Source organism: Brienomyrus brachyistius, chromosome 1 (genome assembly GCF_023856365.1).
Source record: "Brienomyrus brachyistius isolate T26 chromosome 1, BBRACH_0.4, whole genome shotgun sequence".
NCBI lineage: Eukaryota > Metazoa > Chordata > Actinopteri > Osteoglossiformes > Mormyridae > Brienomyrus > Brienomyrus brachyistius.
In genome coordinates this window covers 22,971,675-22,992,634 of record NC_064533.1, presented here as the reverse complement: position 1 = coordinate 22,992,634, position 20,960 = coordinate 22,971,675, and the positions used below count along the sequence as shown (strand labels likewise).

The 20,960-nt window shown below is 44.8% G+C and overlaps 1 protein-coding gene across 6 annotated transcripts in view; it reads left to right on the top strand.

Moving 5' to 3' along the window:
* LOC125744462 (lethal(3)malignant brain tumor-like protein 4) overlaps positions 1 to 20,960 on the top strand; it is a 63,931-nt gene that overhangs the window by 18,205 nt on the left and 24,766 nt on the right. For 4 of the 6 annotated variants that reach the window (XM_049016324.1, XM_049016295.1, XM_049016315.1 and 1 more), the window contains 6 exons: positions 1,823 to 1,899; positions 4,799 to 4,884; positions 5,029 to 5,139; positions 7,960 to 8,098; positions 9,679 to 9,781; positions 18,994 to 19,173. In XM_049016324.1, coding sequence (XP_048872281.1) covers positions 1,823 to 1,899; positions 4,799 to 4,884; positions 5,029 to 5,139; positions 7,960 to 8,098; positions 9,679 to 9,781; positions 18,994 to 19,173 — 696 coding nt within the window. The remainder of the gene's footprint in view (positions 1 to 1,822; positions 1,900 to 4,798; positions 4,885 to 5,028; positions 5,140 to 7,959; positions 8,099 to 9,678; positions 9,782 to 18,993; positions 19,174 to 20,960) is intronic. The other 2 variants (XM_049016330.1, XM_049016338.1) reach the window with 1 other exon arrangement.

Genomic DNA, 20,960 nt, shown 5'->3' with positions numbered 1-20,960 from the left:
GAGTCTGGGCTCACCCTGAAAGTCGAAGTAAAGCTCCCAAGGTTCCAGAATGCTGTAGAGTCACCACGCTCTCTGTGCTTTGACAGGAAGTCCGCCATCACCGGCTCTCTGTGGTTTTCTTTAAAGGTATTGTTTCCCCATGTTTACTTTTGGTCGGAGTCAGTCTGCCCCTTGCTGACTGTTGTTTTTGTGCTGATGCATTTGGGTTTTCTGGGTCATTTGGGACTTTTCGAAATGGATCATCGTGAATCATGACAGATTTTGAAGTTTGGAAGAAATTTTTCTTTTCTTATTGTACAGTTGGGTGATTTTGTGGGAAATTTGGGACAATTGATATTATGACAGTAATGTCCAACTACATTACCCAGCTGACCAGGTACACATCTATGGGCAGATTGTATTGAACAGTAGCCTTTGTCTGCAGGCATATAAAATCTTACATTGGTTTATTATTTGGTTTATATTTTATAAAAAAAAAGATGTTTCCAGGTCTCTGGCCAGTGCTGACGCAGTAGAGGTCAGAATGGAGAGTTCTAGCTGCTTCAGTGTACATCAGATAAACAGGGAGCCCACGTTCGGAAATGAGTGTGTATCGAAAAGAGGGTTTCAGAAGCAGGACCCACAGTAACCAGAACTTTCCATTGTCACCTCCGCTCTGTGGTACATTTTTGGAACTCTTAGAGATGATATAAGAGGTCTAGGAGGAAATACGATAAACCTGTAGGCCCTTTATGAGTGGGGCTTTCCACACTGACAGACCTCTTGATCGTACCATGCATCCTTGTGTCAGGAGAGATGTGATCCCTGAGCTTTGCGGTGGAGTGAGAATGGTCTGCTGATCCTGGGATGGTTTTGTAGGGTTCTTTCTAGAAGGTTCTACCAGTTGCTCATGGAGAGTTTGGTGGGACGGTCAGTCCTGTGAAGATCTGCCACCATCCCAAACACTGATGGTGGTCCGTCGGAGCTGCAAAGCCCCAAAGCCTTCGAAATGAGTGACCCGAATCAGATGTCACTGTTTACCAAAGTTTCAATTATTTCATTATTTGCATTTAATAGGGAGAGTAGCTACTTTTTCACATCAATGAAAGTTGATTGCCTTGCACACCTAAGAAGATTTTAGTGTCATGTTCTGCCCTCTCAAACTGTCTAAATACATCTAAATACATGCAGGGAGCAGTAATCTTTTTTTTGTAATGCTATTTTATGTTCCACCTGCATTTCTCTGCATACAACCTGGGAGGCTGAAAAATCAGGTTTGCTGTGTTTGGGCCTGATCCGGCTTTGATGGCTCTCACACAAATCCTTTCAATAACCTCCTGAGATCCACTATTTCATTTTCTCCTGTGTAGAGGACGTTACGTCTCTCTTTCTGTATGCTATTCTGTTAAGTCCTGTTCTTCCTGAAAGAGGACAGATAGGGCTTTATGATGACATCACGCCTGCGGGGGTGTGACCATGCCAACTTCCTCTTCTTGTCAAATAAATACTGTGAACAATATTAACAAACCAACCAAACATGCTGATAAACTGAAGCTGCATGATTTGTACAGCTTCCTTACGGGATGCACTGGTGGATTACACACAGGCAGCATTCTTGGCAGGGAATTATGGGAATTATGTCCACCATTTGTATAGTTACTGCAATTCTTCTTTCATAAATGTTTCATATGTCCGGTTTTGCTTTTATTGTGTTAGGTTAAAATCAGTATCATCAGTTTGTTTCCACTTCTATTTTGGGAGCTTCCCTCGTCCTGGAAGAAGAAACTAAGTGCTGGATTTGCCGCGGTTGCCCTGAACCTTTCTGCTGTGCTTCCTGTTGCAGGTGTGATGCCAGCAGCCCATACATCCACCCTGTAGGGTGGTGCCAGGAGCACGGGCGACCTCTCACAGCCCCTCAGGGTGAGTGCCAGCCAATCATGCGCACACACACGTGTACCTGTTTGTCAGCCAACGAATAGCACGTGGCCCCTGTCCTTTTGGGTTTGATCCACCAGCTATCGCATACATCGCTTGGGTTTTAGACACAACCTCTATGCTAACCTCTAGTTAGCCCTGCCCTCTCTGTGCTCCTCTTGGGCAGATATCAGCAAGGAAATTCTGCAAGTTGGCCAATTACATGATGTGGCAGATATTCAGTATGGTGCCTGTATTTTTATTTGTATGACCTATACAGAGACTGGTACTGTAATCATAATCTTGTGCTTCTTTTATTTTAGTTTACAGCTTGGCGTTTTACTCATGATCCTCGTTTCAGCATCATATGACAGTAAAAGCCAAGAATTATAGACTTTGTACTTTTACCCTGCATTTATGGAAAAAAATTAAATCTGAAACCATATTAATTACTTGAACAGTTAGTCATATAAAGGACAGCTTGGGAGCTGGTGTTTTACTATGTGATGCCTATAAGGGCGATCCACTGAAGGACCTTAAACAAAGAAAATGAAAATTAAGACTGTGAAAATCATCAGAATAGCAGCAGAATGGTCTAATTTTTATTGTTGGAAATGTTCCTGTATAATAACAGATAGCCATTAAAGACAATCTTGAGCTAATCAAGTAAACAGTGTCAGCTTTAGTTCTGTTTTGCTCTGTTTATTTATTATCTTGCTTCCAAATGCACCTGTACACATAGCCTTCAGCTTCAGCCATCTTCACACCTGTGCTTCAAACCCACTTGTACATGTAGCCTTCAGCTTCAGCCATCCTCTCACATGTGCTCCAAACACATTTCTTCATGTAGCCTTCATCATCAACCATCTTCAAACCTATATTGTAAACCCACCTTTACACGTACTGTAACCTTCAGCTTCAGCCATCCTCACACTTGTGCTCTAAACCCACCTTTACCTGTCACCTTTAGTTTCAGCCATCCTCTCACGTGTCCAAACTCACCTTTACATGTGTGACCTTCAGCTTCACCCATCTTCAAACATGTGCTCTAAAACTAACTCTTAGATGTAGCCTTCAGCTTCATCCATCCTCAAACTTGTGCTCCAAACCCACCTTTACTTGTAGAATTCAGTTTCAGCCATCCTCAAACTTGTGCTCCAAACCCACTTTTACTTGTAGATTTCAGCTTCAGCCATTGTCAGATTTGTGCTCCCAACCCAGCTTTGCATGTTGCCTTCAGCTGCAGCTGTCTTGTCCTGCACATTTCTCCACGCTGGCCTCTCACAGATATATTATTTATAGAATGACAATGAGCAGAAATGTATCCATTAGGCATTTTTCTAATTGTCCCACTCATCAAACTTGAGGGCGGCACTCTGATGGATGCAGATAAGAGCCGTGTGTCTAAGATTCTTCCCCTCCTCCTCCTCAGGCAGACCTCTCTCTCTGCGGGAGATTTCTGCGAAAGTGCCTTTGTCATCAGTTTGCAGACTAAAATGAATATTGTAGCGGAGTCATTATGTGCCAGATAATTTGCTGCAAGGCATAAAAAAGAAACACTTTTGTGTTCTGTTATACGAGCTGTTCATTTGGAATAATGTTACGCCTTGTACGAAGTGCGTAATCGATCCTGGGCAATAATGCAGATAGAGGTTGATGCAACTGGGGTTACAAACCCACCGTGTAGCAGATGGATCTGTGCCCTGCTAGGTGATGGGGCGGTGTGTGGTTTACTGGGTTCGGACGCCATGCTTGTGATTGGAAAATCACTGGTTCAAATCCTACAATTGGCAGAATGGTTTCATCACTGGGCCTTTGAGCAAGGCCCTTAGCCCAGAGTTACATCAGGGTCTGGTAGGCCTTGCTGCTCCTTTGTACGTCACTTTGGATAACAGTGCCTAAATAAATAAAATTTAATATAGAGTCAGAATCGTGGCAGAAATGAAGACCAACCAATAAAACGACCTCGTCGTTCACTTTCATGCATCTCAGTTCTTCAGAAATTACACTGTTATCGTTTTTTTCCTTAAACTAAATGGCAGTGTTTATGGAGACTTGTCTTGAATTACCATTCTGGATCCTTTCCCCACTTCAATAGAAAATGATCTTGCCGCATCTGTCTAGTTTAATGAGCCGGTGAAAATGCTAAATGTTATGCACACAGTTTATGGGTGTAAATTGCGTGTGAAGAGTATCAGACTGGTAGGAAATCCATTCTGACCAAAAGTGGCTCAGGCATCGGTAGGTGGGACCTTTATTGGAGTGGAAAACCGTGACATTGTTCAAAATGGAATAAAGGTCAAAGGTGAACCTCCTCACTTTGGAGTGGCCAATTTGATGCGGATTTTCTCTTCGAGTTACCAGTCAGCTGGACGTTCAAAACGCCAATAAATGGCATCTCAAAAGCTGGGTAATCACAAGTGGAAAAGCCAGGCAGTGGAATTAATCCACTTTGTGTATCCACACGTGTGATCCTGACCCAACAGAAAAGCAAACACATGTCTCCCATCTGCAACAAAAAAAGAACATAATTAACTTTCAAACTGTTTTTTTATTCTTGCTCACCGTTCTGTTTGTGATACCGACATGTGCCGTCTCCATCTGCATGACGCTTACGTGCCTCATACAATAGATCTGTTAAGAGCTCCTGGCTTCCTGTTTGGTTAGAGTAGCAGGTGGTGTTGCTGTGTTCTGAAGATCAGAGACGATAACCCTTCTTCTCGCGCCGGGTGGAGCGGTATGCATGGTAACCAGACCTGGTAGTTTCGGTCCGTGTACTATCAATGTTTAGAAGAAAAGGTTCATGGGCTACTGGATGTGTGGGTAGATATTTATGCTTGTCTTCTCCTTTTCTTGTCTTATAATGAGATCAGTAACAATTGGCCTGATTTGGGTTGTGTTCCAGGACATCCCAATCCGGAAAATTTTGTATGGGAGGAGTACTTAGCAGACACACTTTCCTCAGCTGTTCCAAGTGAGGTCTTTTGTTTGGTAAGTTCTTCAAGCCATTTGTATACAGTTATTTTTATTTTCAGTCCCAAATGCTGATATCCTCTATGGGCAGGTGCAGTGTTTCTTAAAGCTCATGATAAGTAGCCATAGAACTGACCTGTGACCTCTGACCTTTGACTTCAGAGAGCACCTCACCGGTTCCAGATGAACATGAAGCTGGAGACGGTGGACAGGCGGAACCCCAGGTTGATCAGGGTGGCTACCATTGTGGACACCGAAGACTACAGAGTGAAGGTGAGGGGGGATCCCACTACAACGTATTCCTTTGAGAACCTTCTGGAAATTGTTTATCTGCTGAAGAGATGATCTGGTGAATAAAAATACACCTCTGTGTATGTTCAGTGTGCAGTCTGTCACCTATCCCCTAACATCTCCTGACCCTACATGATTAGGGGGGTCCGGCTTGATCTCCTGCTGGAATGTCTTCATCTGATATGTCACAAGGGGAGTCTATAATTATTCTAATAATTTAGATGCTGACAAACAGCTCTGCCCCCTGAACAACCTACATCAGAATCGTTTGCTTGGATTTTATTGGTTTATTTTTAATTCTTTATGAAGTAATGTTTACCAGAGGCACTATAAGCAGTTTTTATTTCCATCTATCTTCTGACCACATATCCTGGCACACGGCTGGGCTGCTTTGGTTTTACTTTTTATTTTTATTTACAATATATATTAATAATTAATAATAATAATAATAATAATTGATACTTTATTGATCCCCTGTAGGGAAATTATCTTTACGCCTCCCTCAACTTGCTCTTTGTGGAGTAAGTTGACCGCGAAGGGCTGCCACCCATAGCGGCGCCCAGGGAGCTGGGGGTTAAGGGTCTTGCTCAAGGACCCGCAGACGTGCTGAGGCTGGGTTCGAACCTGCGACCTTATAAGGACACAGGCTTAGCCCACTGAGCCACAAGCTTCCCCCCTATTCACAGGAATGCATGGAAAGTAAACAGAAAAGTGTTTCCCCTGTCCCCGGTGCTGCTCCTGTCCCCGGTGCTGCTCCTGTCCCCGGTGCTGCTCCTGTCCCCGGTGCTGCTCCTGTTCCCGGTGCTGCTCCTGTCCCCGGTGCTGCTCCTGTCCCCGGTGTTGCTCCTGTCCCCGGTGTTGCTCCTGTCCCCGGTGTTGCTCCTGTCCCCGGTGCTGTTCCTGTCCGCGGTGCTGTTCCTGTCCGCGGTGCTGTTCCTGTCCTCGGTGCTGCTCCTGTCCTCGGTGCTGCTCCTGTCCCCGGTGTTGCTCCTGTCCCCGGTGTTGCTCCTGTCCCCGGTGCTGCTCCTGTCCCCGGTGCTGTTCCTGTCCTCGGTGCTGCTCCTGTTCCCGGTGTTGCTCCTGTTCCCGGTGTTGCTCCTGTCCTCGGTGCTGCTCTTGTTCTTTGTGTTGCTCCTGCTCTCTGGTGAGCCTGCAGTTTTATTGAGTAACGCATTGACTGCTTCCTCGTTGCTTTTAGCGACAACTGCAATTTGCAAGTCCTGCCCGCTGGTGCACATCATTGTCCAGGGAGCAGGAGCAGGAGGAGGAGGTGGAGCTGTCTGTATAGCCTCCAGCTGTCTGTTGGCGTGATTCACTTCCTGCTACTGGCTTGGGAGTGACTGTCAGGGCGCATGCCGAGGAGAGCCATAGGATTGGAAAAAAATTATATATAAAAATTATATATATTTTTTTATTTATTTTATTCTGCTCCGTTGACGTTGGGTGGTGGCAAAACATGAGCAGAACCCAATTTATAGGGCAGCAGGAATGAGTCTGAAATGTAAGGTACATGAATGCATCTTAAAGTATATTGGATATATAAATATATAAATAGATAGCTAGATATAGTTCTGAGTGTATTGACTTGTAATTTCTGCACAATGGAATATCTATGCGCAGAACTGCATGAACACTGTTTTGCTGGGTCCAGCATGACATTAGCATTCGGTCTATTTTTGGGACAACTGCATTTTTGTCTTCGGAGTTAAACACAGATTGTATATTTCTCATTCTTTGTATTTTTGTTCAGATTTTTTTTTTCCATGCACGGATATTAGTGTCGGCAGATCCTCGGTAGTCATAGGTTCTGCTTGGCCTACTGACCCGGCTGTCAGTACTGCTAATTAAGTAGTTTCCCGCTCTTTCCTGTACGAGGTACATTGTCAGCCTTGAGTAGGCCGGATGTGCTTCGTCAGCCATGCTTTGTCCAGTATGCGGGCGTTGCGCGTGTTTTTCTCCCTGCTGTCTTTGTCTTTTCCTGAAGGTTGTTCAAGTGTCCCTTACCTCCCATGATTATTTCTAGCACCATATTGCGATTTTTGAATACCATAAAGGCAGATTTTGATTTATGAAATTCATTATAATACACTTGTAAGGTTTTTAACCATCCATTAAACAGAGAGACTCACCAAATGAGCTCAAACTCGGCATTTGACAAATTACATCTGATCTGACCATATGAAGATGCTTTAATGGGTGCTGAAATATTAAATGCGTGTGTCGTGAGTGTCAAGAGTACTTCAGAGCATTAACATGCTTTGTGGCTGACTTTACTTAAAGTGCTCAGATTTATGGCAGGTAGACTTTTGAATTGTATTAGTGGTATCCTGATGTACCTCTTTTGTTTCCATCAGTTAAGTAAATACTGCGGATTTCCATTTTTTGTGCATTTTATTTGTATAGCAGGCAATTTTTTCTAAGCTGGATCAGACGAGCAACTGAGGTTTAAGAGTCGTGCTCAGGGTCAAAATGGTGAAATTACTCTGCTGACCCTGGAATTTGACCTTCCGATCAGAGATGCAGTGTCCTAATCTACTGAGCCGTACAACACCCCAGTCATTTGTTTTATGGGGGTATTTGGGACTTCCATATGACTGGAATAAGTGGATGGATGGATGGATGGATGGATGGATGGATGGATGGAGTAATAATGCAGTGTCTGACACGTACAGTAATAATGCAGTGCCTCACACGTGCAGTAATAATGCAGTGCCTAACACATACAGTAATAATCATTTGTATGTGACAGTGGGAAAATTGTGAGATGAAATGCTAAATGATCCACCTGTGTTCTAAAAACAGGTCCACTTTGACGGCTGGCACGAAAAGTTTGACTTCTGGGTGGACTCCGATCTGCCAGACCTGCACCCCGCCGGCTGGTGTGCCAGGACAGGCCACCCCCTGGAGCCCCCCCTCCGTGAGTCCCCATCCCAATCGCAAGGTGGCTGTGACATACAATATAAGCGCATTGATGCTGATTCAGAATGTGTAAGGTTTTCCTGTCATTTTTCATGAAGTTTCATGACTGGCATCCCATCCAGGGTGTCCCCTGCCTCGTGCCCTGTGACTGACTGGCATCCCACACAAGGCATCCCCTGCCTTGTGCCCTGTGACTGACTGGCATCACACACAAGCCGTCCCTTGCCTTGTGCCCTGTGACGGACTGGCATCCCACCCAGGGTGTCCCCTGCCTTGTGCCCTGTGACTGACTGGCATCCCACCCAGGGTGTCCCCTGCCTTGTGCCCTGTGACGGACTGGCATCCCACACAAGGCGTCCCCTGCCTTGTGCCCTGTGACGGACTGGCATCCCACTCAAGGTGTCCCCTGCCACGTTCCCCGTGACTGACTGGCATCCCACACAGGATGTCCCCTGCCTCGTGCCCTGTGATGGACTGACATTCCATCCAGGGTGTCCCCTGTCTGTGAATATGGAGCCCAACCCTGGCAGCACAGGGCACGAGGCAGGGGACACCCTGGGTGGGTGAAGTTTGCCATGGAAAACGATGGTGCTGCATTTTTTAAGCTCCAGTGTTTAATCTTCATTGATGCATCTAAACGCCCTCGACCGTTCACGGTGGTCTGGCGGGATGTCCCCCCGTTTAGGAGAACGGACACCTGGGCTCTTTGTTTGACATGACAGGGATGAATTTGGAAGGTAGAATCATAAAATACTTACGGTGTGGAGACCTGGGTCAGCTGCATGTGGGGACGCCCGAAATGGGAAGTGAATAGTCGGCAGTGAAAACACACGTTTGCTGTTAGAGGGAGGCCCGGTGACGCTGATGGATGGGAGTAATTACACGAGAGCGGCGGCACTCAGGAATGCCACGCTCCAGGTGGATTAAAGGCGTGATCCATCTGTCAAGCGGCACGGATCTTTCCGAAGTCGCTCGGACCGGCATGCATGTCCTTTTCTATTGCGACAGGAATTTGTGCTGAAACCTTGTAAATGTTCAGGATATTGTACTTAATGTAATTTACATTTTAGTTTTATTTGACTTGTTTTTCTTTTATTTATTGTATTGCTGCTGTCTTACCCATGACCCTGACTAGGATAAGCGATTACAGAAGATTTAAATGATACCACATATATATGCAGACTGCAGGGAATTTCGTTGCATATGACAATATCAAATAAACTGTGTCAATTCCAGAGAATTTGTAAGCTGCAGTTTAACAAAGTATTGGTATAAACTGCAGATGTGATGATTTATTTGATTTATTTATCTATATTATCCAGGTAATTTATAATAAACATAAACAATGTAATAAAAATTCACATGAATATTCATGTACATGACAACACTCACAGAAAAAATCTTAATTTAGCAGAACGATGATAATAACTTCATAATCTTCAGTTTAAAGCAGACATGGTGAAATAAAGTTTTGTTTAATGAACCAATAAACTGAGAAGTCTACCGCAGCATGATTGGCTGAGGGCACTTGGGGGCGGGGTTGCAGAACAGGAAGACCAGGTTTTGGCCACATTGACCAATAATGTTTATCTGTGCTTCCAGGGCCTTCAGACCTCAAGAGTTCAACCACCCAGGGAGTGTGTCCAACCCCAGGGTGCAAGGGGGTGGGCCACATCAAGGGGGCACGATACACAGGACACCACAGGTGAGTGGCCAACGGACAGCATATCAGAAGGACCAAAAAGGGCATTGGGCCTCCTTTTATGAAAAAAGCACTTGTTTTAAGAAGTACTGGTGTTTTATGGGGTATCGATGTCACATTAGAGAACCAGAACCATGCAGGCGTGTTACTAATTTATATATCCTGTATTTCTGGCTTTATACACTATATGGACAAAAGTACTGGAACATCTGGCCATTACACCTACAGGAGCTTTTATGGCATCCCATTCAAAATCCAAAGGGCCCCTTTGCAGCTGCCACTGTTCTGGAAAACCTTTCTGCAAGAGTTTGGAGTGTGTCTGTGGGAAAGAGCATCTGTGAGGTCAGGCACTGATGTTGGACATGAAGGCCTGGATCACAATTTCCATTCAAGCTCATCCCAAAGGTGTTCAATGGGGTTGAGATCAGGGCTCTGTGTGGGCCAGTCAAGTTCTTCCACACCAAACTCACCCAACAATGTCTTTATGGACCTTGCTTTGTGCACTGGGTCACAGTCATGTTAGAACAGAAAAAGTCCTTCCCATAAAGTTAGAAGCATGGAATTGTCCAAAATGTCTTGGTATGCTGAAGCATTAAGAGTTCCCTTCACTGGAAATAAGGGGCCCAGCCCAACCCCTGAGAAACAACCCCAAACCATTATCCTTCCTCCAAAAAACTTAACAGTTGGCACAATGCAGTCAGGCCGGTAATGTTCTGGCATCTGCCAAATCCAGACTCATCCATCAGAAGCGTGATTTGTCACTCCATAAAACATTTTTCCTCCAGTTTCCAGTGGCAGTGTGCTTTACGCCACTCCATTCAATACTTGGCATTGTGCTTGGTGATGTGAGGCTTGCATGCAGCTGCTCAGCCATGGAAGTCCATTCTGTGAAGCTCTCAGTGCACAGTTGTTGTGATAGGGTTAATGCCAGAGGAAGTCTGTAGCTTTGCAGTTATCGAGTCAACAGCACATAGGTGACTCTTATGCACTATGCACCTCAGCACTCGGCGACCCCACTCTGTTACTTTACGTGACGCTTTGTGGCTGGGTTTCTGTTGTTCCTAAACACTTTCGCTTTGCAGCAATTCCACATTCTGTTGACCGTGGAATTTATAACAGGGAATTTCATAAACTGACTTATTGCAAAGGTGGCATCCTACGACAGTACCAAGCTTGAATTCACTGAACTCTTCAGAATGACCCATTCTTTCATAAAATGCTTGTAAACCTGATCGCATGGCTAGGTGCCTGATTTTATATACCTGTGGCAATGGGTCTGAATGAAACACCTGAAAAAATGAGCAAAAAGGGTTTCCCAGTACTTTAGTACTTTCTTTCGAGTACAGCAGCTTTCCCACATAGCTTCCTAAACAGCAAGCCAATCACTGTTCCCATGGTCAGCGGCATTGGTTACCACCACTCAGAATACACATGTCCATGCCCCCCCCCCCCCCACATCCTAAAGGGGGATTGTACTTTTTGCATAGGATACCACAAATGGCTCATGGGAGTTTTACTTACACAGAAATGTTTTTTTTTGAGATATGGCCAACCAATGAGTTGTCTTGGTTCTGCGTCCTCTAGTTGCTTGATTGGTTGTCTCTCTGAACATTTTTGTGTAAGTAAAACTTCCGTGAGTCGATAGACCTGCCTCTGTCCATCTACCTTGGTACTTTGAAGACCTTAAGATAATCATTCTGTATATATATCTGTAATTCTTTGTGAAGCTACTACTTTTGGTGCGGCAGTTTTTTTTGTTGATGATGATGGAAAAGGTTGTTTTGTTCAGCAAGAATTTTTAAGCCTCTATGTGAAGAACGCAAAGCCTGCCATCCGCCTCGGATTCCACCGCCTCAGTTAACGAGCGCACTCATGGGGAACCAAATTAATTGGTCACCATCACCAGCACTTTTAAATGAAAGCGCATTCGCAGTGTGTCTCGTGCATGACAAAACGTTTTTTCCCATCCACCTTGCTTTACCTTCTACATTCTCGAAGCATTCCTCCATCTGCCTCTGTTTATATGTTGCATTTCAATGGTATTTTCAGTTTCGTTGTCCAAGTGACACTGACAATAGATTATCTTAATCTTTATCTCTCCGATACGGAGACTGACTTGACTGACATTTCAGAAAACATCCTTATTAGTATTTGTTATGTGCTGTGTGCCCTCTCTTGGTAAGGGCCATCGCTTGAGCTCGGGGCATAATTGCCATGCCGTATCTATAGTGGTGATAGCAGCGAACTCCCCCGTTACTTGCCCTGATTTGAATTTTTCACCTTTGTTTGCATTGCCTGGCTCTCAGCATTCACAGTTGAAACCCGGAGTCTGAACTTTTAATAAGGCAGACGTGTTTGTTTTTGAAGCGTATGTTCTGCAGACTTATGATGAAATCTGAAACTCTAGCTGATTTTATGGATTTGTATCGGGGGGGGCTGTGTGGGGCTCAGCAGTTTAGGATGTGGTAGCCATCACCTGCAGGTTGCTGGTTTAAATCACAAGGTCAACAGAGTGACTTAACTGTTTGGCCTTTGAGGAAGGTCCTTAACCCCCGTTTCTGTAAGGATTGTCCGACCCAGCCTTCCTAGTAGTCTTTTACTTTGGGTAAAAGTATCCTTAATTTAACTGACTAATTAATGGGTGTCTGTTAAACCCAAATGTCTGTAAAACAGCATCTCTATGAAAGTAAAGGTCTGTTAAGTAGCCAGTTACATTTTCAAAGCACAGCACTCCTCATTTTTTGCGTGAAATATTAATTTCTCTGTCTTACATTGAGTGCATTAAAATAACCAAATACTGAACCACATCCCACCTCCAACAAGGACAAAACTGAACATGATGTAATATGTTTACTGCCAGTGCTGCTGAAAGATTAACACACTTTCCTGCGGCTTCCACTCCCCATTTTTAATTTAAACTCAGTTCTAACTACTGCTTTGCATCCCATTTTGTCATTTTAGTATTTTAACTACCCATATTGTGTGTGTTTGTGTGTGGGCCATAAATATATTACAGTGTGGGGACCAAATGTTCCCACAGTGTGATAAAAACGTGTTATTTTAATGACCATTTTCTCAGTCCCCACAAGGGGAAACTGAGTTTTATAAAATTCTGTGGCTGCAATAAAAAAAACAAAAAATTCCAAAATCTTTGTATTTTGTTTAGTTACTTACAGAATGGTTAAGGTGGTGCCCTGTGATGGGTTGGTGCCCCAACCTGGGTTGTTCCCTACCTTGCGCCCGTAGCCTCCAGTTTAGGCTCTGAACCCCACTCGACCCTAAATAGGATGAGCAGTTACAGTGGATGGATAGATGGATGGTTAGGGCTGGGTGGGGGTTAAGGTTGTCTTTGTTGGGATTAGGGCTTTCCTCATAGAAATGAATGGATGGTCCCCAGAAAGATATTAATACAAACGTGTGTGTGTGTGTGTCCTGTGATCGACTGGCATCCCTGCATGACTGCTCCCTGTAATAGGCTCCATGTTTGGCGTGACCCTGTATTAGATAATTGGTGATGGGTGGATGGATGTATCAGAGAAGGCAGAACGCCATGGCCTTCATCCACATTAAACGCCACATTTCCAGAGTCTCTGGCCTGACCTTCATGTGTGTGTGTGTATGTTTTTTATGAGTTTTATAGTCTCCCTCCATCAGCTCCCAGCATAAACGCTTCCGGCCAACAGTGGACAGATTCCCGACAGCTTTCTGTAAGCCCTTAATCTCCCGATGACCGGCCGGTCAGCTGTGGTGTATCTATCAGCTCTCCACCTCCAATGGAGAGGAGGAACCCGTGGCACGGAGCCCGGATACGCAGTCCAATCGACCCACGTGCCCCCCTTGGGGTTCCAGCTCATTTGGGTCGGAGAACCCGCCTTAACATGGCTGGGATCCCTTCATCTTTCTGCATTCTGTCCCGATTGACTGCCCCTGTGCCCACCGCACCATGACTGAGATGGGCATGGCTATCCCCAGGCCTCACTGTGGATGGGTGCGGCTCTCAATGGGCGAGCCTGTCTGTAGATATATCCAGGTAATGGTGGCCCGTCCTTATGCCTTGCGTATTTGGGTGCTTTCTTAGCTCTTGTCTAAGTAAGATGTGCTTTGTGCTTCTTATTGTAGCAGATATTATCATATTAATGGCTTATAATTGGCTCTGGTTCCTGGGATGTAATATGTTGGTCCTAATGAAATGTTCCTTCAGATGCATCACACCGTGGCTTTGGGTTGGGTTGACTCGGGCCGCGCAGTCCCCTCCCATTAAAGTTCAGAAGAGAACATGAGCTGTACCGATAAAGGAGAATTACTGTCACCCCCTTTTTTTCCGTCTCTAACGGCCTCAGGATCACACGATTGTGAAAGTCCTTCATTATTGACTAAAATTTCAAGCTACAAATGATTTTTCACTACTGCTCCAGGTGCTTTTTACATAAATTTTCCTTCTTAAATATTCCCTTAACAGTGCTGTTCTGGGGAATAATCTGCCACTGGGGGCACCAGTGAGTAGCCTTTTGTCACTACAGTTGTTTAACAACTATACTACTATACATTATTTTTACATTTAATTACAGTTTAACAGGCAAGACTGACTTGTGCGCCAATTTGCTTTTGTCTCATTTTTGTCTTATGGCAATTATTTTTGTTCAAACCGTTGCGTTTGTTCAAAACTACAAGTCTTTTTTTCCTGCAATGCACGTTGCAAATTGCGTGGAAGCTATAACTGCCAATCATGAGAGTCTCTTTCAGTTCGATTTCTCGTTACGAGCCACAACATCACCGAAAACCACAATGAAGAACGCAAACGTGTAGAAAATCTTTATTGTGTGAATCTCAGTTGAGATGATTCTCAGCGGATGGTAAACATCTTCCTGGCCACCAGTGACCCCAGCCGCTGCCAGAGAGATGATCTGTGATCTCCTTTCACGCATGGTTAATTAATGCTACGGCATGTCGATCACGTAGCTTTCTTTGAACTTATGAATGTGCTTCACTGCTGCCAGCCCCGCAATCAGCCGTTTACCGCGACAACATGCCAAAAGTTTAGTGCGTCGCTTTAGTTAACATCAAGCATGAAAGCCAGCGGATGCGAAGCAGATTTCTAGCCGGATGGAGTTTGCTTATGCTTCGACTGTCATTTGGGCCTGGGACCAAGTATTCGTTATTGATTATGTAACTTAAATAAGAGCGCAGTGGGCCAGCCTGCTAAACAGAAAACACTGAGCAAGCATTTTAGGAATCCAATTGGATCACTGCGCCACCTTCGGATCCGTGCAGCAATATCGACATCGAGGCTCGCTAAACGCCAGCACGGTCGATCTGTGACGTGTTCTTCGTGGACGATTCCGCAGGTTGAGCTGAAAATGTCCGTTTTTAAAACTTGTTTCATCCTCTCAAATGGCATCCTGTAGTTTTGTTTGCCAATCCAGTTGTGAGCCATGAATATTTAGCAAAGTTCATCTGGGGGAAAAAAAGCGCATCTTTAAATAGTAGAGCACCCTTGACTCTCTTGTGCTAACAGTTTTTTTGCTATCTAATGTTTGCCCTGGGTACAGACTCTCATAAATAATTGAAGTATCTGCCTACCTCTGTATAAGGAGGCCGTCAGATTCTATTTAATGCCTACATTGGCGTCTTATGTAATTCTGGAAATTCAAAGGGTTCATCCGTGTTAACTCTGAAACGGCATCTTCCCGCAAGGCAGATCACACACGACAGTGAGCCATTATATTCGCTGGTGGACTCAAAAATGGGGCCGTTTCTTAAAACTCGCATAATTTCCCCCTGCGGGCGGATGATTTTATTTTTAAAATCCCAGAAGGAGTGAGGCATTGATCGCTATTCCCTTAAGTAGTCAGATCCACTCCGTGTCTCAGAAGGCGGCGAGCACTGGCTTTCTGTAAGAGGACGAGGTGGTAATTATTCTAGATTTATCTATGTTTTTTTCCTTAATGTGCAACCAGCCGGGATGTGGTCTTGGTTCCAGCCTTGCCCTCTGGCATGTGGCCTCTATCATCTTCCTCCCGGTCTGTCCATCCTTGCACAAGAGGCTTTTTGGATGCCCACCGAATCCCAACCAAGCTGGGAAGACTGCGTGTGTCGGGTTACCATTTCTGACACAGGCCCAGTGTTTGGTCAGCCAATCGTGTCGCAGTGTCGGAGCATGAGAGCGCTAACCTCGATACATTGGGTTGCACTGTATGTATGACAAAGTGTACCTGTCTGGGCGAAGAACCGTATTAAAATTCTGATTCTTCCACTCAAAAATTAACTTTTAATACAATCTATACGCTTGGCCTTTTAAGCAATGAAGTGAACAAAAAGAAACACTGAGGGTGATTTCGGTTTAATGAACACGTAACACAGACTCGGTGGAATCGTTTTGGAGCTGCTGGGATTGAAGTCGGTGTTTAAAAAGCACGGATATGCAAAATTCAGCAGGACCCTAACGGCCTGCCTGCTTGCTGCTTTTCAAGCTGGTCAGTAATGATCTCAGACATTCATCAGTTGACCGACGAGGTCATTCTGTCCAAAAAAGACAAGTTAATTTCATTATTTGTTAGATGGTCTTCTAATGTTCCGAAGCCTGTCATGCCAGTCAGAATGTCCTGAGATATTTCAGTCTCTGGAATCAAGATGTTTCTTTTTTGATATGGAAGCTTTTGCACTGTATAGTTTTTAAGATCAATTCCCTGTGCAGGCACAAGCAATCATATACTGCAGGGACATGCTGATCCAATCTTATTTTGAGTGCCATTTCTTTGAGTAGCATATGTTCACTTTGACTGAGTGAGCTGTCCAATTAAAGGGGTGAAGGTAGGATGTCCTTCAAGAAGAGAGGCATGGAGACCATATGGTCTGTCAGCTGCGATTGAGTGAATTTCCTAAATGGGTGGCTGTCTGTCATCCTGGGGAGGGGGGGGGTCACCATCCGGTTTCTCACAAAAAATAGGCTGGGAAGGAGACACACAGATCATCATCATCGGTCATATGTCACCTGAGACGGTCTCCTGGGGTGATTCCCAACACTTACTAATCCCATGACTTTAATTAAATTTGTTTTATATAACACACGCTTTGATCCAAAGGGGTGAACAATTGAGGGTCAGACAGTCCTTTGAGAAACTGGTCATTAAGGGCCTCATTCAATTGCCTGACAATGACATTCAGTGAACTTCTGATCACAGGCACAGAATCCCAACCCGCAGAACCACGCTCTACCCCCTCCGGCCCCCCCCCGACGATCATATCACAATGATCTCTGAAAAAGAAACGGATGTTGCCAAGACGACCTCTCACTTCATGCTCGAGAACGAAGCATCCCATGCCATCTCACATTCTGCAGTGCCGGAAGACCACGGAAACGAAAGAAAGTCCTTGTAGCACAGCATCAAGGTGACGGATCTGTTCACGAATCAGATCCTTTGTCTTCATCTGTGGCTGAAACTCGGGAGGCTCTGATATCTTTCATGTATGAGCGAATTGATGTGACTCAGCTCCTCTCTCACTGAACAAAACAAGCCCTCGCCGTAATAAAGACCTCAGATCCTTTCTGCAGGCTGAATATCACACCCTGGCCTCTGCCTCAGCATAACTTCAGGAATTCAGGTCCTGAGAATGGTTTATGATGCAAAACTGTCAAATAAAAAAGCACTTTTCTCTCTGTACACAGCAGCCAGTGCAGCGCAGTTCCCAACACCCATAGTTCACAGCTAAACTCCTGTTTATCCAGCAGTGTCTCTTCATAAGCCTTTAACTTGATGTTATTAAACTTCCAAACTCACCTTCTTAAAAGGGGCCATCTTTTCTAAAGTGCTGTTAATTTGATCAATATAGAAAGAATACAAATTCAGGATATCTATAAATTCATTTTGATTAGTACAAATTATCATTTTTACTAGTAAGAACTACATTGGTACTAGTAAAAACCATATTATACATATCTATAACTCAGTTTTTACTAGTAATGTATTTCCCTTGATTTCCATTGAATTTTTGCCTGATATCAAAAATGAAATGTTTACTAGTGAGGAGTCATATGGTAGATATGACATAATTCAGTTTTTATTAGTTGAAATTTTATTGCAGATATCTGCAATTCAGTTGTTACTTGTCGAAATTCACATTTGAGGTATGTGTGTTATTTCCAGTCTAAAATGTAACTGCAGATATCTAGTGAATTATAGATATCTACAATATAACTTCTTAGCAGTAAAATTGGAATGTAAGTCAATGATAATATCAGAGTAATAGAAAATGAGTCATAGATATGATTATAGATTCCTAGTAGTAAAAATTGAGTTATTGATATCTAGAATTCATATTCTTACTAGTGCATGGTGGTGCAGTGGTTAGCACTGTTGCCTCACACCTCTGGGGCCCGGGTTCGAGTCTCCGCCTGGGTCACATGTGTGCGGAGTTTGCATGTTCTCCCCATGTCGTCGTGGGGTTTCCTCCGGGTACTCTGGTTTCCCCCCACAGTCCAAAAACATGCTGAGGCCAATTGGAGTTGCTAAATTGCCCGTAGGTGTGCATGTGTGCGTGAATGGTATGTGAGTGTGCCCTGCGATGGGCTGGCTCCCCATCCTGGGTTGTTCTCTGCCTCGTGCCCATTGCTTCCGGGATAGGCTCCGGACCCCCCGCGACCCAGTAGGATAAGCGGTTTGGAAAATGGATGGATGGATATTCTTACTAGTAAAAACTGAAGTTTTGCTAGTTAGAATGTTATTTTCACTAGTATAAATTAAGATATGATGAAGTCTTTTACTACTGAAAGACAATGCGTTTGCCATATTGGCTCTGCACGGAAGTGAGGCGTTTCTGCCGCATGCTTAACCTTTCTGAGTGTGTTGTATCACTTTAATGAGAATGTATGTATGCTAATGCATGAATAGACATACGCGGTTAGTGCAAAATGAAGTGCGAAGGTGATCTACATTGTGCAAACAAATGAAATTGGAGCAAATAAATAAAGTACACAGTACACAAATATCCTGAAAACAAAATATTGTACCATTACAGAAATATTTACAGATGATGATGATAATAATAATAATAATAATAATGTCAGTTGTTTTAAACTTGATGTCATTGTCGGGCTTCGTTTAGCGCGGTCGGCTCTTTAAGACCAGGGTAATACAGTGACCTGTATTAAGCGGCCAGGTGCCGGCTGTCTTCTTGTATCCATCCACGTGACTCGTGGCTCTCGCCTCGTCCCCCAGTGCCTTCGGCTGTCCATACTCAGACATCAACATGAAGAAGGACGTGATCTTACCGGATCGCCTTGGCGGGGAGAAGCAGATCACCTTCGTTCCCGTCCGCTTTGTGCAGAAGACCAAGAGGCTCGACCCTGGCGAGGAAGACCAGGACGAGGGGGCCGACGGCAGCCATGTGGAGAGCAGGTGAGGCGGGGGGGGGTCACTTGGAGTATGTTACTGAGAAAGAAGGTGGAAAGGGCGTGATACTGGGGAGCCAGCTGGGTTTGCGTCCTACTTGGGATCTACATACGGCTGATATTTTTCTAAGTCCTTACTCTTCCCTGGATCTGCCTGTGTTCTTGCAAGCCGCATCCCAGCCCTTTCTGGGCCCTGCCACCAATAAAATACGCCTTATTTACATTCTGTTTATTTATTTGTTTGTTTGTTTTCGTTTGTTTCACCGCCTGATGGGGCCCCTGCCTCCACAGATGGGGGTGGGGGTGGGGGTTACTATTCCCAGCACTCTTAACGAGGCGAGCCAATTAAGACGGCGCTCTATTCAGAAGCTGATGAAATCCATGGTGCGTCAGCCAGGGGCGATCGAGAGGCACGAGTCTGGCTGCACGCTAAGCGCCACCAGGTGGCGTTACTGCGGTAATGACGCCGTGGAGGTAAAGAGGGATCACGTTGTGCGGTTGGGTGCATTTTTCATTCTCACCGAAAAATGGCCTGGATCAAACTCAGAGGCATGTGCGTGTTACACAGCCACAATCACCGGTCAGATATGAAAACCAGTAAAAAATCAAATTCCAGGATTTTCTGCTCCGCTAACGGACCAACGATGAATTATTCAGGTGGACAGGGTAGAGTGGGGTTCCGAATGGAGAACTGCAACTGAGCCCCTGAAACTCAGATTTGAGTCCTCGAGCACCGAAGGTATTTTGGGAGACCCTCGTTCCCACGGAAAGATCCTGTGGCAATTTCAGCCTGTCGACGGCGTTAATGTGATCTGGCTTGATGTGATTATGGTGTGATCGTGTGTGTCAAGGTCCTGCCGTGCCCCCTCAGTTTATCATGACCATCACCTTTCAAAACCTCAAGGCTGAGAGTGTAAAAAAAGTGACATTTTTATTTTAACAAATCACTTTTGCATGTAAATAGCCCCTTCAACCTCCCGCAGGCGTACGATGTGAATTTTGAAAGAAGCTGCCTGTCGTTTTTTGGCAGATGTAAGTGAAAAAGGTTGTGTTTTATAGTGCTGTGTGACAGAGCGACAAGCGCTGAACAGTTGATCAGACAGACTGTCTGAAAATCAGAAACCCAAATCCATGCCCTGCGATGCAGGCGGCAAGGAAAAGCCATAGATAGTAGTTATGAGTTTGCACCATGTTGGCTCAGCATACAAATGTATGCTATTTTCTATATTTTGTTTTGTAATTAGAAAAAGCTTCTTATTTTCTTGGGGTCAGACCCTCCAATATAAATATGCCACGTCATCCTCATTGGCCAATCTTAGAGGAGAAAGGCGGCGGGAAGGAGAGAAGACCGACGCGTGACAAACAGGACCACAGGTGGCCATGTGGCTAGACCAATGTGGCAGGGTAATCCCGGGTTCGAATACTGCTCCGTGCAGGTTGCCAAAAAGGAGGCGTGTGTGACTTGGCAGGATAGGACACTATGCATGTAACCAAAAGGTCATCGGTTCAGGTCCCAGTGGTGGCAGGGTGATTTCAGTGTTGGGCCCTTGAGCAAAGCCCTGAACCCCCATTTACCCTTTTTGTGTCATTTTGGGACATTTTGCATAAAATATTAAATCCTTAGCTGGAGAAAGGTTGACCTGGTCGTTACGATCATTAACTCTCATCCAGTGGATGACTTATACTGGATCTTCGCCTACAGAGGGGAGAGGGCGGGCAGATGCTCCATCTTTCTTACACCCCCACAGAGATTTGCCTCCTTTGTGTCATTTCTCCCCTGGACCTAAAGGGCAC